Source organism: Macaca mulatta, chromosome 11 (genome assembly GCF_049350105.2).
Source record: "Macaca mulatta isolate MMU2019108-1 chromosome 11, T2T-MMU8v2.0, whole genome shotgun sequence".
NCBI classification, from domain to species: Eukaryota; Metazoa; Chordata; class Mammalia; order Primates; family Cercopithecidae; genus Macaca; species Macaca mulatta.
In genome coordinates, this window is record NC_133416.1 from 124,090,000 (window position 1) to 124,106,475 (window position 16,476).

The 16,476-nt window shown below is 46.4% G+C and overlaps 1 protein-coding gene across 16 annotated transcripts in view; it reads left to right on the top strand.

The window, feature by feature from the left end:
* Positions 1–16,476, top strand: part of RNFT2 (ring finger protein, transmembrane 2) — a 131,091-nt gene that overhangs the window by 84,267 nt on the left and 30,348 nt on the right. For 12 of the 16 annotated variants that reach the window (XR_013401495.1, XR_013401498.1, XR_013401493.1 and 9 more), the window contains exons 8-10: positions 8,660–8,809; positions 10,797–10,862; positions 11,020–11,121. Coding sequence is in view for 3 of the 16 variants with exons in the window: in XM_077955308.1 (XP_077811434.1) it covers positions 8,660–8,809; positions 10,797–10,862; positions 11,020–11,121 (318 nt within the window). In the remaining 13 variants the exon portion in view is untranslated. Of the gene's footprint in view, positions 1–8,659; positions 8,810–10,796; positions 10,863–11,019; positions 11,569–16,476 lie in introns of all 16 variants that reach the window. The other 4 variants (XR_013401489.1, XM_077955306.1, XR_013401487.1 and 1 more) reach the window with 3 other exon arrangements.

A 16,476-nucleotide genomic window follows, 5' to 3' on the forward strand; every position in this document is an offset into this window, starting at 1 on the left:
AGGTCCTATATCCGGAGCCTCAGTTCTCACCATTGGCTGGTTTCCATGTTGCTCCTCCAGTTAGTCTCAGAGCTGCTCCTCTTCCATGTGTCCTCTTCACTGGGTCTCTCCTTAGAGCTTGGGCTTCCCACAAACATGGCGGCTGGAGGAGGGCGAACAAGCAGAAGGAAGTGAAAGCTTCCTGATCTCTTAAGGCCTAGGCTTGGAAGTCCCAGATATCCCTTCTGCCTTAATTCTAGTTCGCCTTAGTTATTTTGAACCTGCATTTTCTCATCTCTAAAATAGGGCAGCAATAACATAATGGCCACATTTCTGGATTATCATGAGGGCCAGTAATAGCTATATCATGTACTGGGCCCTTCTCATGTACCTGTGTTTTAGATTTATTGGCTTAGTTAATCATAAGATCACCTCGGTGTGTTGAATACAGGTTTTACTGACATGTGAGAGCCAATGGTTAAATTTTCAGGAAATTTGCAAACAGTTGTTAAATCATTGGTAGCTTGAAGTTGGCCTTGTGAGAACATTTACACCACAGAAACTGGCAAACACAAATTAGGGCCTTTTCTTTCCCCCAGAGACCTAGTTTGCCAGCACACCACTGCATGCATATCTATATGTATGTGTGTATATATGTATGAACGTGTGTGTGTATTCAACCCCATTTACAGATGAAGAAACTGAGGGACGTAGAAGTTAAATTATTGTGCCAAATCAACCGATTTAGTAGGTGATCGATCTGACCTTAGAATCCCAAATCCTATGCCTTTAAACCACTAGGCTGTCCTGCCTCCACAGATGAAAAAATTTGTATGAAAGAGATTTGTAAACAGGCAAAGCTGTATAAATAGTCATTATTCATCTTGATACAGAAAAAAAAAGGTTTCATCTCTGTGCATTTTTCATACATTGAAGCTGCTGACAGATACCTGATTACGTCTCTCCTCCCTTCCTCCCCACTCCCGTAAGTCTTCAAATCATCTTTCCCACGTTGGTGCGTTCTTCTAAAAAATTCTCCTCTCTGTTCATTTCTTCTGTTTCTCAGCATCCTACTCTCCTTCATTTCCCACCCGCTTCTGGAGCCAGCCCTCTGTTGTTTCGATATTTCCCATTTCTCTTCTTGTCCCACCCCTCATCTTGGCAGTGAGGAAGTTGGAATAGAATCTGCCTTCCCAACTCAACACTCCCGCCCCCTTTATCTGAATCAAAGCAGAGAACCATCCATGCCCAAGCACGTCCTGCAACAATTGCTACTGTTTCCCCTTCATGGTGGCAGGGAGGCGAGACAGCTCATAATCTGATTCCTTGTTCTCTAACGCCCCAGAGAAACCACACATCCCATTTGGTGGTCGTCAGAAATAACATGCTTAAGAAACCTGGAATTATAAAACTGCTTAATTAGAGAGAGATGGTTTTGCTGGGATATGCCCAGTTTTCCTTGGTGGTTTGATCTCCTTTTCAAAGTGGCCCACCCCCCTGGCAGCTAATTGCTACCTTTAACGGGGTACCACATAAGCTGTCACTCTCTTAATTTTATTTGCTGTGACATCAGTGCTTGCTTATAAAGAGATATTCTCTCTTCAGCATTTCAACTCTCCATCAGCAAACTGTAGGAAGTTGACTTGAGTAATGAGGATGGAATCTTCAGCTTCAAGAGGTCTCCTCTGTTACATGAGCACCTACTACCTGCTGGATGCTGGGAATACACCCAGAACCAAATTATTTTCTCCCATAAGGGGCTCACAGTCAGGTGGGAGGGATGGACAGTAAAATAATTTTTTTAATATTGTGAAAAATGCCTTGAAGGAGTGATGTAGGGGCTGGATATGGTGACTCACACCTGTAACCAGAACTTTGGGAGGCTGAGGCGGGTGGAACACCTGATGTCAGGAGTTCGAGACCAGCCTGGGCAACAGGGTGAAATCCCATCTCTACTAAAATACAAAAAAATTAACTGGGTCTGGCAGTGGGTACCTGTAATCCTAGCTACTCAGGAGTCTGAGGCAGGAGAATCATTTGAACCCAGGAGGCGGAGGCTGCAGTGAGCCAAGATCATGCCACTGCACTCCAGCCTGGGCAACAGGGTGAGACTCCATCTAAAAAAAAAAAAAAAAAAAAAAGGAGTTATTTAGGGGAGTCTTCAAGGGCGTACACAACAGGAGCACCTAATTCAGTTAAAGAGGAGTCACAGAAGGCTTTTCGTAGGCGGTGACAAAAGATGAATAGATGTTAGCTCAGCAAAGAGTAGAGGGACCACTATTCCATCTGCAAAGGAAGAGCTTAGTGTCATTAAGCAACTGAAAGACAGGCAAAGAAGCTGGTATCAGAGCCTTCTGGGAAATCCTGGGGATGTGTTAGAATCCCCATCATGACTTATCTAGATTCTGATAGAACAGACCACAGGTCAGAAAACTACAGGCTACAGGCCAAATATCTCCTGCTACTTGTTTTTATAAATAAAGTTTTATTGGAACACAGCCACACCCATTCACTTACCTGTTGTCCAAGGCTATTTTCCTACTACAGTGACAAGAGGTGAGTAGTAGCGCCAGAGACCTTATGGCCTGCAAAGCCTAAGTATTCACTACCTGGTCCTTTGTAGAAAAAGTTTGCCAACACTTGTTCCAGAGCCACCCAGTAGCAAGTGGGAAGTTTGGGATTTGGCCCAGAAACCAGCCTGCAGCTAAGGGGCCTGAGAATTGGAAGATCCAAAGACAGTGACCAAAACTAAACATAAGGTGGCAGGTGACAATCCTGGGTCTGATCCCAGCCTCTTTGGCTCCTGGGGCCGTGCTCTTTACCACCAAGCCAGACTGGTTGTTGAGACTGGCCTACAAGGAAGGACAGAGAGGGGACCAGAATCAGCCAGATGCCAGCAGGCAGGGGCTCCCAGAGACACAGGGACCTTTCATGGGGTAGCCGTGTCCTTACCTGTCATGAGACCAGGCAGACCAAGCAGGAGGCTGCCCACCAAGATGGTGCCCAGACCATTAACCATCTTTTCCTTCACCTCTTGGCTCTGGAACACCCTTCCTCCCTTGCCTGCCCTCATGTCTTCACCAGTTTGGCTCTTAGACATCCATTAAAGTAGTGCTTCTCAAACTCGGATGTGCACTCGGGTCACCTGGGGACCTTATTAAATTGTACATTCTATTTCAGGAGGTCTGGGGTGAGGCCTAAGAGCCTGCATTTCTAACCAGCTCCCAGGTGATGCTGATGGTGCTGGTTCATGGATCACACTTTGGGTGGCTGGAAAGATAACTTCTCTTAGACTTTCTTGATCAGTTTCCCACCCCACATCCCATGCCTCAATTCTGGGGCTCCCTCCCATTTACCTCTAGCAGAGTTCTACCACACTGTGTTATAGTAGTTTGCTTAGTAATGGTCTTCCTCATTGGGTAGCAAGCTTCCTGATGACAGAGACGAGGTCTTAGTTATCTTAGTTTCACCAGAGCCTGGCACTGTGTCTGGTGCATAGTAGGTGTCCAGAAATGAAAGCAAGGAAGGGAGGGAAGAAGAAAGGGAGCGGGCGAGGGAGGGAGGGGCAGAGGAAAGGGGGGGAAGACAGCATCAATGGATAAGAGGCAGGAAGGGAGGGAAGGAAGAAAGGAAACACAGATGGGTAGAAGAAAGAAAGGTAAGGAAGGAAGGAAAGAAGAGTTATATAGGGATGCGCTGAATGTAGGGAAGAGTGACAAAAGTAGGTTAAGGCCAGGCATGTAGTCCCACGTAGGGACTACAGCTCACATCTGTAGTCCCTACAGGGGACTCAGGAAGCCAAGGTGGCAGGAGGATCACTTGAGCCCAAGAGATGGAGACCAGCCTGGGCAACATACATAGACCCCATCTCTAAAAAACACAATGTTTTAAGTGAAAAAATAAAAACAAAAAAAACAGCAGGTCAAGACTGGCAGTTGAGAGAGGCTGGACAATTTGGTCCCGGGTAAGATGGAACATGCAAGAGTTGAGAGACCCTGGGTGAGAGCAATTTGGGAGACATGAGGAAAGCATGGGGCAGCTGAGGGTGGGTGGTTCAGGAAATCAGAGTTCAAATCATGGGTATTCTGCAGATCCTGGGCTTGATTAGCCCTGGCCATTGAGTTGCTGTCCATTGGTCCAGCATCCATCATGCCCTTGTCCATGTAAAACAAGCATGGTGGCCACCCCCTACATCTCTGTTCTCCAATCACCCCCATCTTCCCAAAGGTTCCAGAGGGAAACCAGCATTTCCCTCCAGGGGATGTTTCTGGGACTCAGGGACTGGTGGGAGTCAGGAGGGGAAAGGAGGGCCCTTTGAGAAACAATGACCTCACAGCTGGAGGTGGCCAACTAGTCACAAAAATCAGGCAGGTGGTGAGTGATGACTGGACGCCCTTTCTTGGTCCTTGGTAGATGTGGGTATATGTGCTCCAACGAATCCTCTTCTGAGTGACCTGTGCCCAGCCCATCAAGATGGAATATAAAAGGTGGCTATAAAGTCTCTGTCCACATGCCACGCATATGATGTGATCTTGGCTCACTTCAACCTCTACCTCCTGGGTTCAAGTTATTCTCACGCCTCAGCCACCCACGTAGCTGGGATTATAGGCACATGCCACCAAACCCGGCTATTTTTTGTATTTTTGGTAGAGACAGCATTTCACCATGTTGGCCAGGCTGGTGTTGAACTCCTGGCCTCAAGAGATTTGCCCACCTCGGCCTCCCAGAGTGCTGGGATTACAGGTGTGAGCCACCACATCCAGACTCATTTCCCCTCTAATTTAAACATATCACATGCTCAGTATAAAAAATCTGGAGAGAGCAGAAAAACACAAAGAGAATGAGTTTTTTTTTTTTTTTTTTTTTTGCATTCTCTATTATTTCCATTTGGAACAATAATTGAGCATTTGCTTGGGTCAAATGATATCTTTCATCAGGATGATTTCTTTTTTAACTTTTAATTTTGAGATAATTTTAGACTTAAAGAAAAGTTGCAAAAGTAATACTGAGAGTTCCCATATACCCTTCACTCCTCTTCCCCTAATGTTGATATCTGATATACCAGAGTCCAATTAGCAAGGGCAGGAAATGAACATCAATACTGTTACTATTAACTAAACTAAAGACCTTATTCACATTTTGCCAGTTGCCCCATTGACATTATTTTGTTTTTCAATTTTTATTGTTGTTTTTTGTTTTTGAGACAGGGTCTTACTCTGTCACCCAGGCTGGAGTGTAGTGGCACAATCATAGCTCACTGCAGCCGCGGACTTCTGGGCTCAAGTCATCCTCGTTCCTCAGCCTCTCAAGTAGCTGGGACCACAGGAACTCACCACCACTCCCAGATAATCTTTTGATTTTTTGTAGACACAAGGTCATTCTATATTGTCCAGGCTGGTCTTGAACTCCTGGGCTCAAGGGATCCTCCCACCTTAGCCTCCCAAAGTGCTGGGATTACAGGCGTCAGCCATTGTACCTGGCCTATTGACTTTTTTTTACAGTATAGGATTGAATCAGGGCTGGGCGCGGTGGCTCATGCCTGTAATCTTAGCACTTTGAGAGGCCGAAGTAGGTGTATCACCTGGGGTCGGGAGTTCGAGACCAGCCTGGCCAACGTGGTGAAACCCCATCTCTATTAAAAATACAAAAATTAGCCAGGCGTGGTGGTGTGCACCTGTAATCCCAGCTACTTGGGAGCCTGAGGCAGAAGAATTGCTTGACCTGAGAGGCGGAGGTTGCAGTGAGCTGAGATTGTACCACTGCACTCCAGCCTTCCTGGGTGAAAGAGCAAGACTCTGTCTAAAAAAAAAAAAAAAAAAAAAAAAACAAAAAAAGAGAGAGAGAGAGAGAATAGGATTGAATCCAAGATCCCATGTTGCATTACTTGTCATGTCTCCTTAATTCTCTCCAACTTCACATTCTGTGGTCTTCTCTTTGTCTCTCATGATCTTGACATTTTTCAAGAGTGTTGGGCCCCTTCAACTCGGGGCCAGGTGCAATGGCTCATACCTATAATCCCAGCACTTTGGGAGCCTGAGGTGGGAGGATCCCTTAAGCCCAGGAGTTTGAGACCAGCCTGGACAACACAGCATGACCTCATCTCTCTACAAAACCAAAAAAAAAAAAGGAGAGGGAGAGATCCATGTCTCTTGGATTTGTCTCTTGTTTTCTCATGATTAGATTAGAATTCGTTGATGAGTTTTGGCGACAATACCACAGAAGTGATACTGTGTCTTTTCAGGACATCATGTCAGAGGGTTCAGGATGTCAAAATGACTTCTCACTGGGGATGTTAACCTTTATCACCTGAATAATATGATGTATGTTTGCTTTCTTCACCATGAAGTTGCTATTTCTTCAGGATACATTTTTAATGGCTGTATGGCTTTCCTTTACAGATCTCTAACATAATCAGACCCTCTTTTTTGTACATCTTGTTTGTTACTCTTTTTTTTCTTTAGTATTACAAAGAATGCTATAGTGACCATTCTTATAGGCACATCTTTGCACATATCTCTGATTATTTTGTTAGGGTAAATTGCCAGACATAAAATTGTTGGCGTAAAGATTATTCATATTTTTACAGATATGGATGCTTGGGGCAGGGTTGTTTGTTTGATTTAATCAGCTTTATAGAAGCAGGATTTAAATACAATACATTGCGTATATTAGGAGTGTATATTTCAATTAGTTTTGGCAAATGTGCACACCCATGTGTCCCCCATCCCAATCAAGATATAAAATATTTCATATTTCTAGGCCAGGTGCAGCAGCTCACACCAATAATTCCAGCACTTTGGGAGGCTGACGAGGGGCAGATTGCTTGAGCTCAGGAGTTGGAGACCAGCCTGGGCAACATCGTGACATTCTGTCTTTACTAAAAATACAAAAAAATTAGCCAGATGTGGTGGCGTGTACCCGTGGTCCCATTTACTTGGGAGTCTGAGGTGGAAGAATCGCTTGAACTTGGGAGATCAAGGCTGCAGTGAGCCATAGTTGCACAACTGCACTCCAGCCTGGGCAACATAGCAAGACCTTGTCTCAAAAAAAAAAAAAAAAAAAAAAAAAAATATATATATATATATATATATCGTTCTATCCCTTTCCAAAATTTCCTGACACCTCCTTGTAGTCAGTTCTCCCCACCCCTTACCCCAGACAACCAGGGATCTGATTTCTATTATCTCAGATTAGTGTTACCTATTCTAGGACTTAGTATAAACCAGAATTATGCAACAAATATTCTTCCATGACTGTCTTCCTTGATTCGACATAATGTTTGTGACATTCGCCCATGTCATTGCAAAGGTTAGGCATTCATGTATTCTTATTGCTGGGCAGTATCCTGTTGTATAAATACACGATCGTTTGTTTATCTGTTCTTCCACTGATGGGCGTCTGGGCTGCTTCCAGTTTGGGGATTTTATGAATGAAGCCACTAAGGGCATTGGCATACATGTGGACACATGTTTCATTTCTCTCGGGTAAATAGCTCAGACTGGAGTTGCTGGGTCATAAAGGAGGTAGGTATTCAACTTTATTCAACACTACAGAGTGGGCTTATTTTCATCTCCATTTCACAACACAGGCCACAGAAAGCTTGAGGGACTTGTCCAAGGGAAGGAAGATAAATAGGATTTTTCTCCAGGAATAATGCTAGGTGCTTATCCTGTTCATCTCCTTTAATCCTCAAAGCAACCCCGTAAGGTGGGAGTTCTGATTCCCACTCTGTCGATGGGGAAACTAAGGGTCATGAACATCCAGCAAGGTCAGGTTCAATCCCAGCCCAGTGTGAGTACCTAAGTCATGTTCTTTTTTTTTTTTGAGATGGAGTCTCACTCTGTTGCCCAGGCCGAAATACAGTGGTGTGATCTTGGCTCACTGCAACCTCCGCCTCCAAGTTCAAGCGATTCTCCTGCCTCAGCCTCCTGAGTAGCTGGGATTACCGGTGCGCCACCACGCCCAGCTACTAATTTTTGTATTTTTAGTAGAGTTGGTGTTTCGCCATGTTGGCCAGGCTGGTCTCGAACTCCTGACCTTAAGTGATCCACCTGCCTCAGCCTCCCAAAGTGCTGGGATTACAGGCATGAGCCACCACACCCGGCCCCTGTTTTCTCTCAACACAACTAGGTATTCATCCTGTCTCCTTGGAAGAGAGCAGGTGGTAGAGCTAGGAAGGGCACGTATCTCCCTGCTTTGGGCCTTATGGCCTGGGCTTACCTGCATTCTGTGCCCATCCTGCCTGGGCCCCTGAGAGCAGTCGCTGTGATGCTCGAGTCAGCCCTCTAAAGAAGAGGATGGCCTGGATGCGGAGGGCAGGGACTGTGCCCCCCCACCTTGGGCTTTGAGCCCTCCAAGCTGCTGCGAGACCCAGAGGGTGACCCACTCTCCAGCCCTCTGCCCGAAGGTGTAGAGTTTCTTCTACCCTGAAACTCGATCCTCAATCCTGGGCACTTTGATCTTCTGGGCTGCTGGGTGGGGGGTGAGGGCAGCGGGCAGGGGCCGCGTCTCCCTGGCCATATCGCAGCCCCATTAGGAGCTGGCCTGAGTGCTTTCCAGAGCTGATTAATGGCCTGCCTGTGACCTGGAATGTCATCACTACCCGGGGCAGGGGGCCCCCCAGCCGGGTCCTTTGGGTCTTTACTGCTAATAATAATTGATGTTCTCCGTGTGGTTGCAGGGAAAGTTCTATCTGGTCATCGAGGAGCTGAGCCAGCTGTTCCGATCCCTTGTCCCCATCCAGCTGTGGTACAAATACATCATGGGTGACGACTCCTCCAACAGCTACTTCCTGGGAGGGGTCCTGATCGTTCTCTACAGCCTCTGCAAGGTGAGGTGGCCCCAAGGCTGGAGGGCCAGCCTAAGGAGGGCCCCATTCAGTAAGGCCTCAGGGGGCCCTGGGGGAGCCTAGAGCACCCATGCTGATTTATTTCTTTATTTATTTTAATTGAGGGAAAATTCACACGACATGAAATTAACCACGAACTGTTTTGAGATAGAGTCTCACTCTGTTGCCCAGGCTGGAGTTCAGTGGCGCAATCTTGGCTCACTGCAACCTCTGCTCCTGGGTTCAAGTGATTCTCTTGCCTCAGCCTCCCAAATAACTGGGACTACAGGTAGCCACCACTACGCTCAGCTAATTTTTTGTATATTTAGCAGAGACGGGGTTTCACCATGTTGGCCAGGCTGGTTTTGAACTCCTGACCTCAAGTGATCTGCCCACTTCTGCCTCCCAAAGTGCTGGGATTACAGGCGTGAGCCACCTCGCCCAGCCTCCAGTAACTATTTTAAAGTGTACAATTAAATGACATTGAGCGGATTCACAATGTCACGCAACCACCACCACCTCTGTCTAGTTCCAAGACATTTTCATCACCCTGAAAAGAAACCTTGTACCCATTAAGCAGTCACTCCCCATTCTTCCAACCTCCCCTTCCCACAGACCCTGGCAACCACAAATCTTCTTTTTCTGTCTCTATCAGTATACTTATTATGAATGTTTCATATAAACAGAATCATGTAATAGGTGCCCTTTTGTGTCTGGCATTTTCATTTAACATTGTATTTTTGAGGTTCATCCACATTGTAACATGTATCAGTATTTTTTCTGGTTTAATCTACCCTAATTTCTCACCTATGAAGCTCACCATATGATATTCTTTCCAATAGTCATCTTCACAAACCCTTCAAGGTACATACTATTATTACTCCCTTTTTTTTTTTTTTAGACCGAGCCTCGCTCTGTTGCCCAGGCTGGAGTGCAGTGGCAAAATCTCGGCTCATTGCAACCTCCGCCTCCTGGGTTCAAGCGATTCTCATGCCTCAGCCTCTCTGGTAGCTGCGATTATAGGCATTCACCACTATACCTGGCTAATTTTTGTATTTTTAGTAGAGATGGGGTTTCACCATGTTGGCCAGGCTGGTCTCAAACTCCTGACCTCAAGTGATCCACATGTCTCAGCCTCCCAAAGTGCTGGGATGACAGGCATGAGCCACCCCACCTGGCCCCCATTATTCCCATTTTACAAGTTAAGGAACTGAGATTCAGGGAGGTTAGAAACTGAGGTTACTTGCCCAAGATCACTCAGGTAAAGACAACAGAACAAGCATTGAACCCAGGCAGGCAGCCTCTAAAGCCAAAAGCTCCCAACCACACTTCTACTGAATGTTTTCTATCTCTCTTACCTCAAAAATAGTATCCGTGCTAAATTGCACACCCTCAACTCCTCAAATTAGTATGCAGTGCTTTTCTTTTCATCATTAGTACAAATCAGAGGATTTTTTACCCCCTAAAAATCCGTACATCCTTCTTTTTCTCTTTGGCTCTCCATTTCTAGCTTTAGAGAATCCTGGGAGGATGCATGAGTTCTTCTCTCTCCTTCCTTCCAGCAGGACTGGCCAGGCAATCCACGCAGTATCAGCCATTGGGGCGTACTGATTACTTGCTGGTTCTGATCAACACAGTGGCTGACCGGAGTGCTAGATAGAGAAGGGTTATCAGGGTGGGCTGTGCTCAGAGTAAGAGTGCTGTGATCGATTAGCAATGCCTGCCCTGGGCTTGGGAGGGGAAATAGGCACTATATGTGCTATATATTTGCTATTCTGGCCTAGGTAGCAGGGGAAACTGTTGATGTTAGGCAGCAAGACAAAAGCCATGCAACACTGTTGGGAAGGAAGAAGTGCAAATGGGAAGAGGGGCCCTAAAAATGTTCTGAATCAAAAATGGATGGAGGGTGAGGGGATGGGGTGAGGTGATTATGCAGGGGTTACGAGAGATCCTTGGGTACTTTTCAGCCACCACCCTGCTCTCCTTTCAGTCCTTCGACATCTGTGGACGCGTGGGTGGAGTTAGGAAAGCCCTGAAGCTTCTCTGCACCTCTCAGGTGAGTTGGCTTCAGGTGGTCCCCACTGAAGTATGGGGAATTAGGAGCTGGAAACAGCAGTGGCCCCTTCCTCAGCCCACAGATATTACAGTGCTCCTGAGGGCATGGCTCCCAAGAGTGTCCATAGCTATATTTGCCTCTCCCCTCCCTCAAACAGAACTATGGAGTCCGAGCCACTGGGCAGCAGTGCACAGAAGCCGGTGACATCTGTGCCATTTGTCAGGCCGAGTTCCGAGAGCCTCTGATTCTCCTGTGCCAGGTGAGCGGGGCTCAGGCGGGACCATTGGAGACTGAGGCTGGGGAGAGCAGGACCCTTCCCCATGGGCAGTCCTTGGGTCTCTGGCATGGGTCTCTGGGGAGCAATCCAGTTAAGACCAGAGTCAGCCAGACCTGGGTTTCAATCTCACCTCTGCCTCTTAGTAGCTGGGTGGACTTGGGCACGTTATTTCACCTCTCTGAGCCTTGGTTTCCTTAGCAAAATGTAGACATGCCAAATTCAGTATAGTGTAACATCACAATATCCTGCATGTGAATTTCAGCAGCATTCTTGACCCCCCATGGGTCAGTCACTGTCTCTCTGAGCCTTGGTGTTTCTCATGTCTAAAATGGATATCATAGTAGCCAGGGGCAGTGGCTCACGCCTGTAATCCCAGCATTTTGGAAGGCTGAGGCAGGCAGATCACCTGAGTTCAGGAGTTCGAGACCAGCCGGGCCAACATGGTGAAACCCTGTCTCTACTTAAAAAAAAAAACTACAAAAATTAGCCAGGCATGGTGGCACACACCTGTAGTCCCAGCTACTCTGGAGGCTGAGGCAGAATTGCTTGAACCTGGGAGGTGGAGGTTGCAGTGAGCTGAGGTCATGCCACTGCACTCCAGCCTGGACAACAGAGCAAGACTACATCTCAAAGAAAAAAAGGACATAATAATAACAGCTACTTCATAGAGCTATTATTATGATTAAAGTAGATCATCCATGGAAAGAGCTAGATTTCGCTTATTCAACCATAGAAGTTGATAGAATTATGCTTGTTATCCGTATAATTATTATTACCATTTGTTTTCATTAGGCGTGGGTCACCAGCCCACAGTCGTAAGTGCTGGCCTGTTCCTTTTAACTCCCTAAATGCGTCCCTCCTCCTCCTCCTGACATCAGGGACTAGGTGTCAATTCAGCAAATGTGTATTGGGGTCAAAGCATCCTATCTGACACCAGGAAGGAGAGGCAGAGGGCACGCAGATCCCGCAGATCCCGTCCCCTCCTCTGGAAGCTCACAGTCTCCGCTGGGAGACAGACACTTACATAAATAACTGTGAAGCAAGGCAGGCAGTGAGAAGTGCTGTGTAAGAGATTCATGCAGTGTCTCGGGGGACTGGGGCAGACAGCGATGAGCTCCAGGTTGGGAAGGGTTTTTGGAGGAGGCATAGCCTGGAGACCAAAAGGCATGGAAAGGCTTAGGGGTCGGGGATAGAAGGTGGGTTCCTTTTTAACATCGGCAAGCATTTTTGTTGTTGTTGTTATTGCTGTTTGGAGATTTGGCAGGGGAAGGTTGTTTTTCATGTTCAATTGTATTTCTTTTTAAATGGATAATATATTTGCATGAATCAACATTCAAAAGGAAGACTAAAGAGACGTGATGACTAAACACATTCTGGGACCTGGGTTGGATCCCAGAACAGAGAAGGGACATTAGTAGAAAATGGGTTTGGTGAAATCCGAATAGAGTCTGGAGTGGAGTTAATAGTAACATATCAACGTGGGTTTCTTAGCTTTGACAAATGTACCACGGTAATGCAAGATGATAACATTAGGGGAAACTGAAACCCAGTGAGGAGTGTACTGGGATTTTCCGTTCTATCTTTGCAACTTTTCTGGAAACCTTAAATTATTCCAAAATAAAAAGTTTATTTTAAAAAAAATCGTTGAAAGATATAAAAAGGAGGCCTGTCACCATATGTATGTATATGTGTGTATGTATTTATACACACAAACATATCTTTTTTTAAAAAAAACATAAGTTATAGTACATTCTACCTATTGTTTTCTGCACCTTCCTTTTTTTTTTTTTTTTTTGAGACGGAGTCTCGCTCTGTCACCCAGGCTGGAGTGCAGTGGCCGGATCTCAGCTCACTGCAAGCTCCGCCTCCCGGGTTCACGCCATTCTCCTGCCTCAGCCTCCTGAGTAGCTGGGACTACAGGCGCCTGCCACCTCGCCCGGCTAAGTTTTTGTATTTTTAGTAGAGACGGAGTTTCACTGTGTTAGCCAGGATGGTCTCGATCTCCTGACCTCGTGATCCGCCCGTCTCGGCCTCCCAAAGTGCTGGGATTACAGGCTTGAGCCACCGCGCCCGGCCGGTGCACCTTCCTTTTTAACTTAAAACTCTATCTTAGAGATTGCTCCTTGTCCTATTTTATAGCTGCATAACGTGCCATTTTATGGATAGAGCACAGTTTGTTTAACCATTCTTCTATTGATAGGCAGTTAGTAGCTGATAATCTTTTGTTATTACAAATAAGATTGTCATGAGTGATCCAGAATGGGGAGATCAATTGCACCAACCTGGGACCATCATGTTGATTAAAGGTTAATTCAAGGGAAGCATTTAGAACTGCTTCTGGCGCATAGTTAGGGTTCAATAAATATTAGCTCTTATGGGCATGCATCCCATTTCACACACACATGAGCTCTTGGTAGGAGAAATTCCTAGCGACAGAATTACTGGGTCAGAGGGTACACAGTTTTGACAGTTATTGCTAAACTGCCCTCTGTAAAGAGTGTATCCACTTATGCTCCTAGTGTGTAGTATGACACAGCCTCTTGCTCCCTCCCTTACCAACCCACAGCGTTACCAAGCCTCTTTTGAGCTCTGCCAATCTGACAGGTGACAAACGGTATCTCAGTGCAGTTTTAATTTGCATTTCCCTAATTATGAGCGTGGTTGAGCATCTTTTCACATGCTTCAGAGCCATCTGTAGTTCCTTCTTGGTAGCAGGGACGATTTGAACATGATGTCAAGGTGAAAGTCTGACAAGCTCTCTAAGCCTCAGTCTGTTTGTCTCTCCTCCATTCTTCTCCTGATACCACTATGTCTTCCCACAGCTGGATTAGAAATTCTTGAAGGGGTCAGAGAAGACACCCATTGTCCCAGATCTAGGAGTAACAGCCACACCCAATGCTGGTTGAAGACTGTACATATGACCAGGCCAGGCACACATTTTAGTCTTGCTCTGCTGCTGTGAGCTAGGCCTGGAAAGGCAGAGATGATTCACACAGGTAAATGGCCATGCTGATTCCTAAAAGCATTGAATGAATGAACAAATGAATGAATGACTCAGCTTCAATGTTGCTTCCTCCATAAAGCCTTTCCTGACTCTGCTTCCCCCAGACTAGTCGCCTCCGCAGCTATATGGTCTCATAGATGTCTGTGTTTTTCCTTCTTAGCACTTATTCCAATTGTTAACTAGATAGTTCATTGGGTAGTTAGATGGGCAAGGTCTGTCTCCCTTCTGCCAAATCACAAGCAACATGAGAGCAGATGCCATGTCTGTCTTGTTTAGCAGCGGAGCCACAGTATTGTCTCAGTAAATATTGGATGGATGGATGGAAGGATGGATGGATGGATGGATGGATGGATGGATGGATGGATGGATGGAAGGATGGATGGATGGATGGATGGGATGGTTGGATGAATGTTTAGATTAATAGGATGAATGGGTAGGTGGATGGATGGATGGATGGATGGATGGATGGATGGATGGATGGATGGGGTGGGTGGGTGGATGGATGGATGGAAGGATGGATGGATGGATGGATGGGATGGTTGGATGAATGTTTAGATTAATAGGATGAATGGGTAGGTGGATGGATGGATGGATGGATGGATGGATGGATGGATGGATGGGGTGGGTGAGTGGATGGATGGATGGATGGATGGATGGATGGATGGATGGATGGATGGGTGGGTGGGTGGATGGATGGATGGATGGATGAATGGGATGGGTAGATGCATGGATAGGATGGTGGCCAGGTGGAGGAATGGGTCAGTGAGTACAAAGGTGGGTAGATAGAGATATAAATAGGTGAATGACTGTGTGGATGGGCAAATGGATGGACAGATGTGTGGGTAAATAGGATGGATGGATGGATGGATGGATGAATGGGTGGATGGATAGAATTGGATGGTGGCCAGGTAGAGAAGCTGGTGGGTGAGTGAAAGGTAGATGGATAGAGGTATAAGTGGGTGAGTGACTGGATGGATGGGCAAATGGATGGACAGATGGGTGAGTAAATTGGATGGATGGATGGATGGGTGGGTGGGTGGGTGGATGGGTGGATGAATGGGAATTGGACGGTGGCCAAGTAGAGAAGTTGGTGGGTGAATGAAAGGTAGGTGGATAGAGGTATAAGTGGGTGAGTGACTGTATGGATGGGCAGATGGATGGACAGATGAGTGGGTAAATAGGATGGATGGACAAATGGACGGATGGATGGAATGGTGTCCAAGTGGAGGAGTGGGTGGGTGAGTTAAAGGTGGGTAGATAGAGGTATAAGTGGGTGAGTGACAGTGTGGATGAGCAAATGAATGGACAGATGGGTGGGTATATAGGTGGGTGGGTGGGTGAATGGATATGTGGAAGGAAGGAAGGAAGGGAGGGAGGGAGGGAGGGAGGAAGGAAGGGGCCCACTAGGCTAAAGCCACACCTTGTCTCCCCTTTAAAGATTCATCAAATGAAGCTCAATATGTCACTCTCACTCCTTCCACTACCCCCTGAGCTAGGGCTCAGGAACAGATTGTTAATCGAAGCTAGTGAGGCAGACACTGAGCATGTCCTGAGGTAAGAACTCTCTGCTCAGCGAGTGCACTTGCCCAGTCAGGCACTCTGCAAGTATTTATGGTGTGCCCTTTGACAGGCTACTGGGAGCTAGGGAAAGGGCAGTTTGAACACCAAGTGAGAGGCTTGGTTTATTTAAAAGGATCCTTTGCTGAATTGAAGAGTGAGAGTGCATTTAGAGAATGAACTGTCCTCCAATTCTTGGTCACTGTGAGTTTGTTTTTTTTGCATGTTTTATGATATGAAGGAAAGAGGGCAAGAGAATGGTGACTCCTGTTGATTTCGTGCTTACAAGTTCTTCATACTTCATGCTTTATAGGCCTTATCTGTCCCCATCCTCACAGACACTTTGGGAGGGAAATAATAACCCTATTTAATAGAGACAAAGACTCAGGCTTAGAAAAACAAAGGGATGGACTTGCCTGAGGTCCCGTTGTTCTTCAGTCACACCAGGATTCAAATCCAGAGCCTTTGATGCAATTGGCCGTGCCCATTCCACAAGGCGTGGCCTCGGGCTTTGAGATGTCCCCAGGGCTGTATTAAAAGATCAGAGCACTTTTTCCATAAATTCCTGGGAATAGTCCCTGCTGTGTCCAGCCAGGCCTGTGCACATTGCCTCCTTGGAATGAATGAATGGCTGAGCTGGGATCAGAGTTCTTGACACCTGCCTCTGACTCCTCCATCCAGTCATCTATGCTTCGAGGGCTTATTGAGCACCAGCAATATCCTAGGCACTAACTCTGTAACCCTGAGCAGTGCATTTCACTGTGACCCTGACCCTC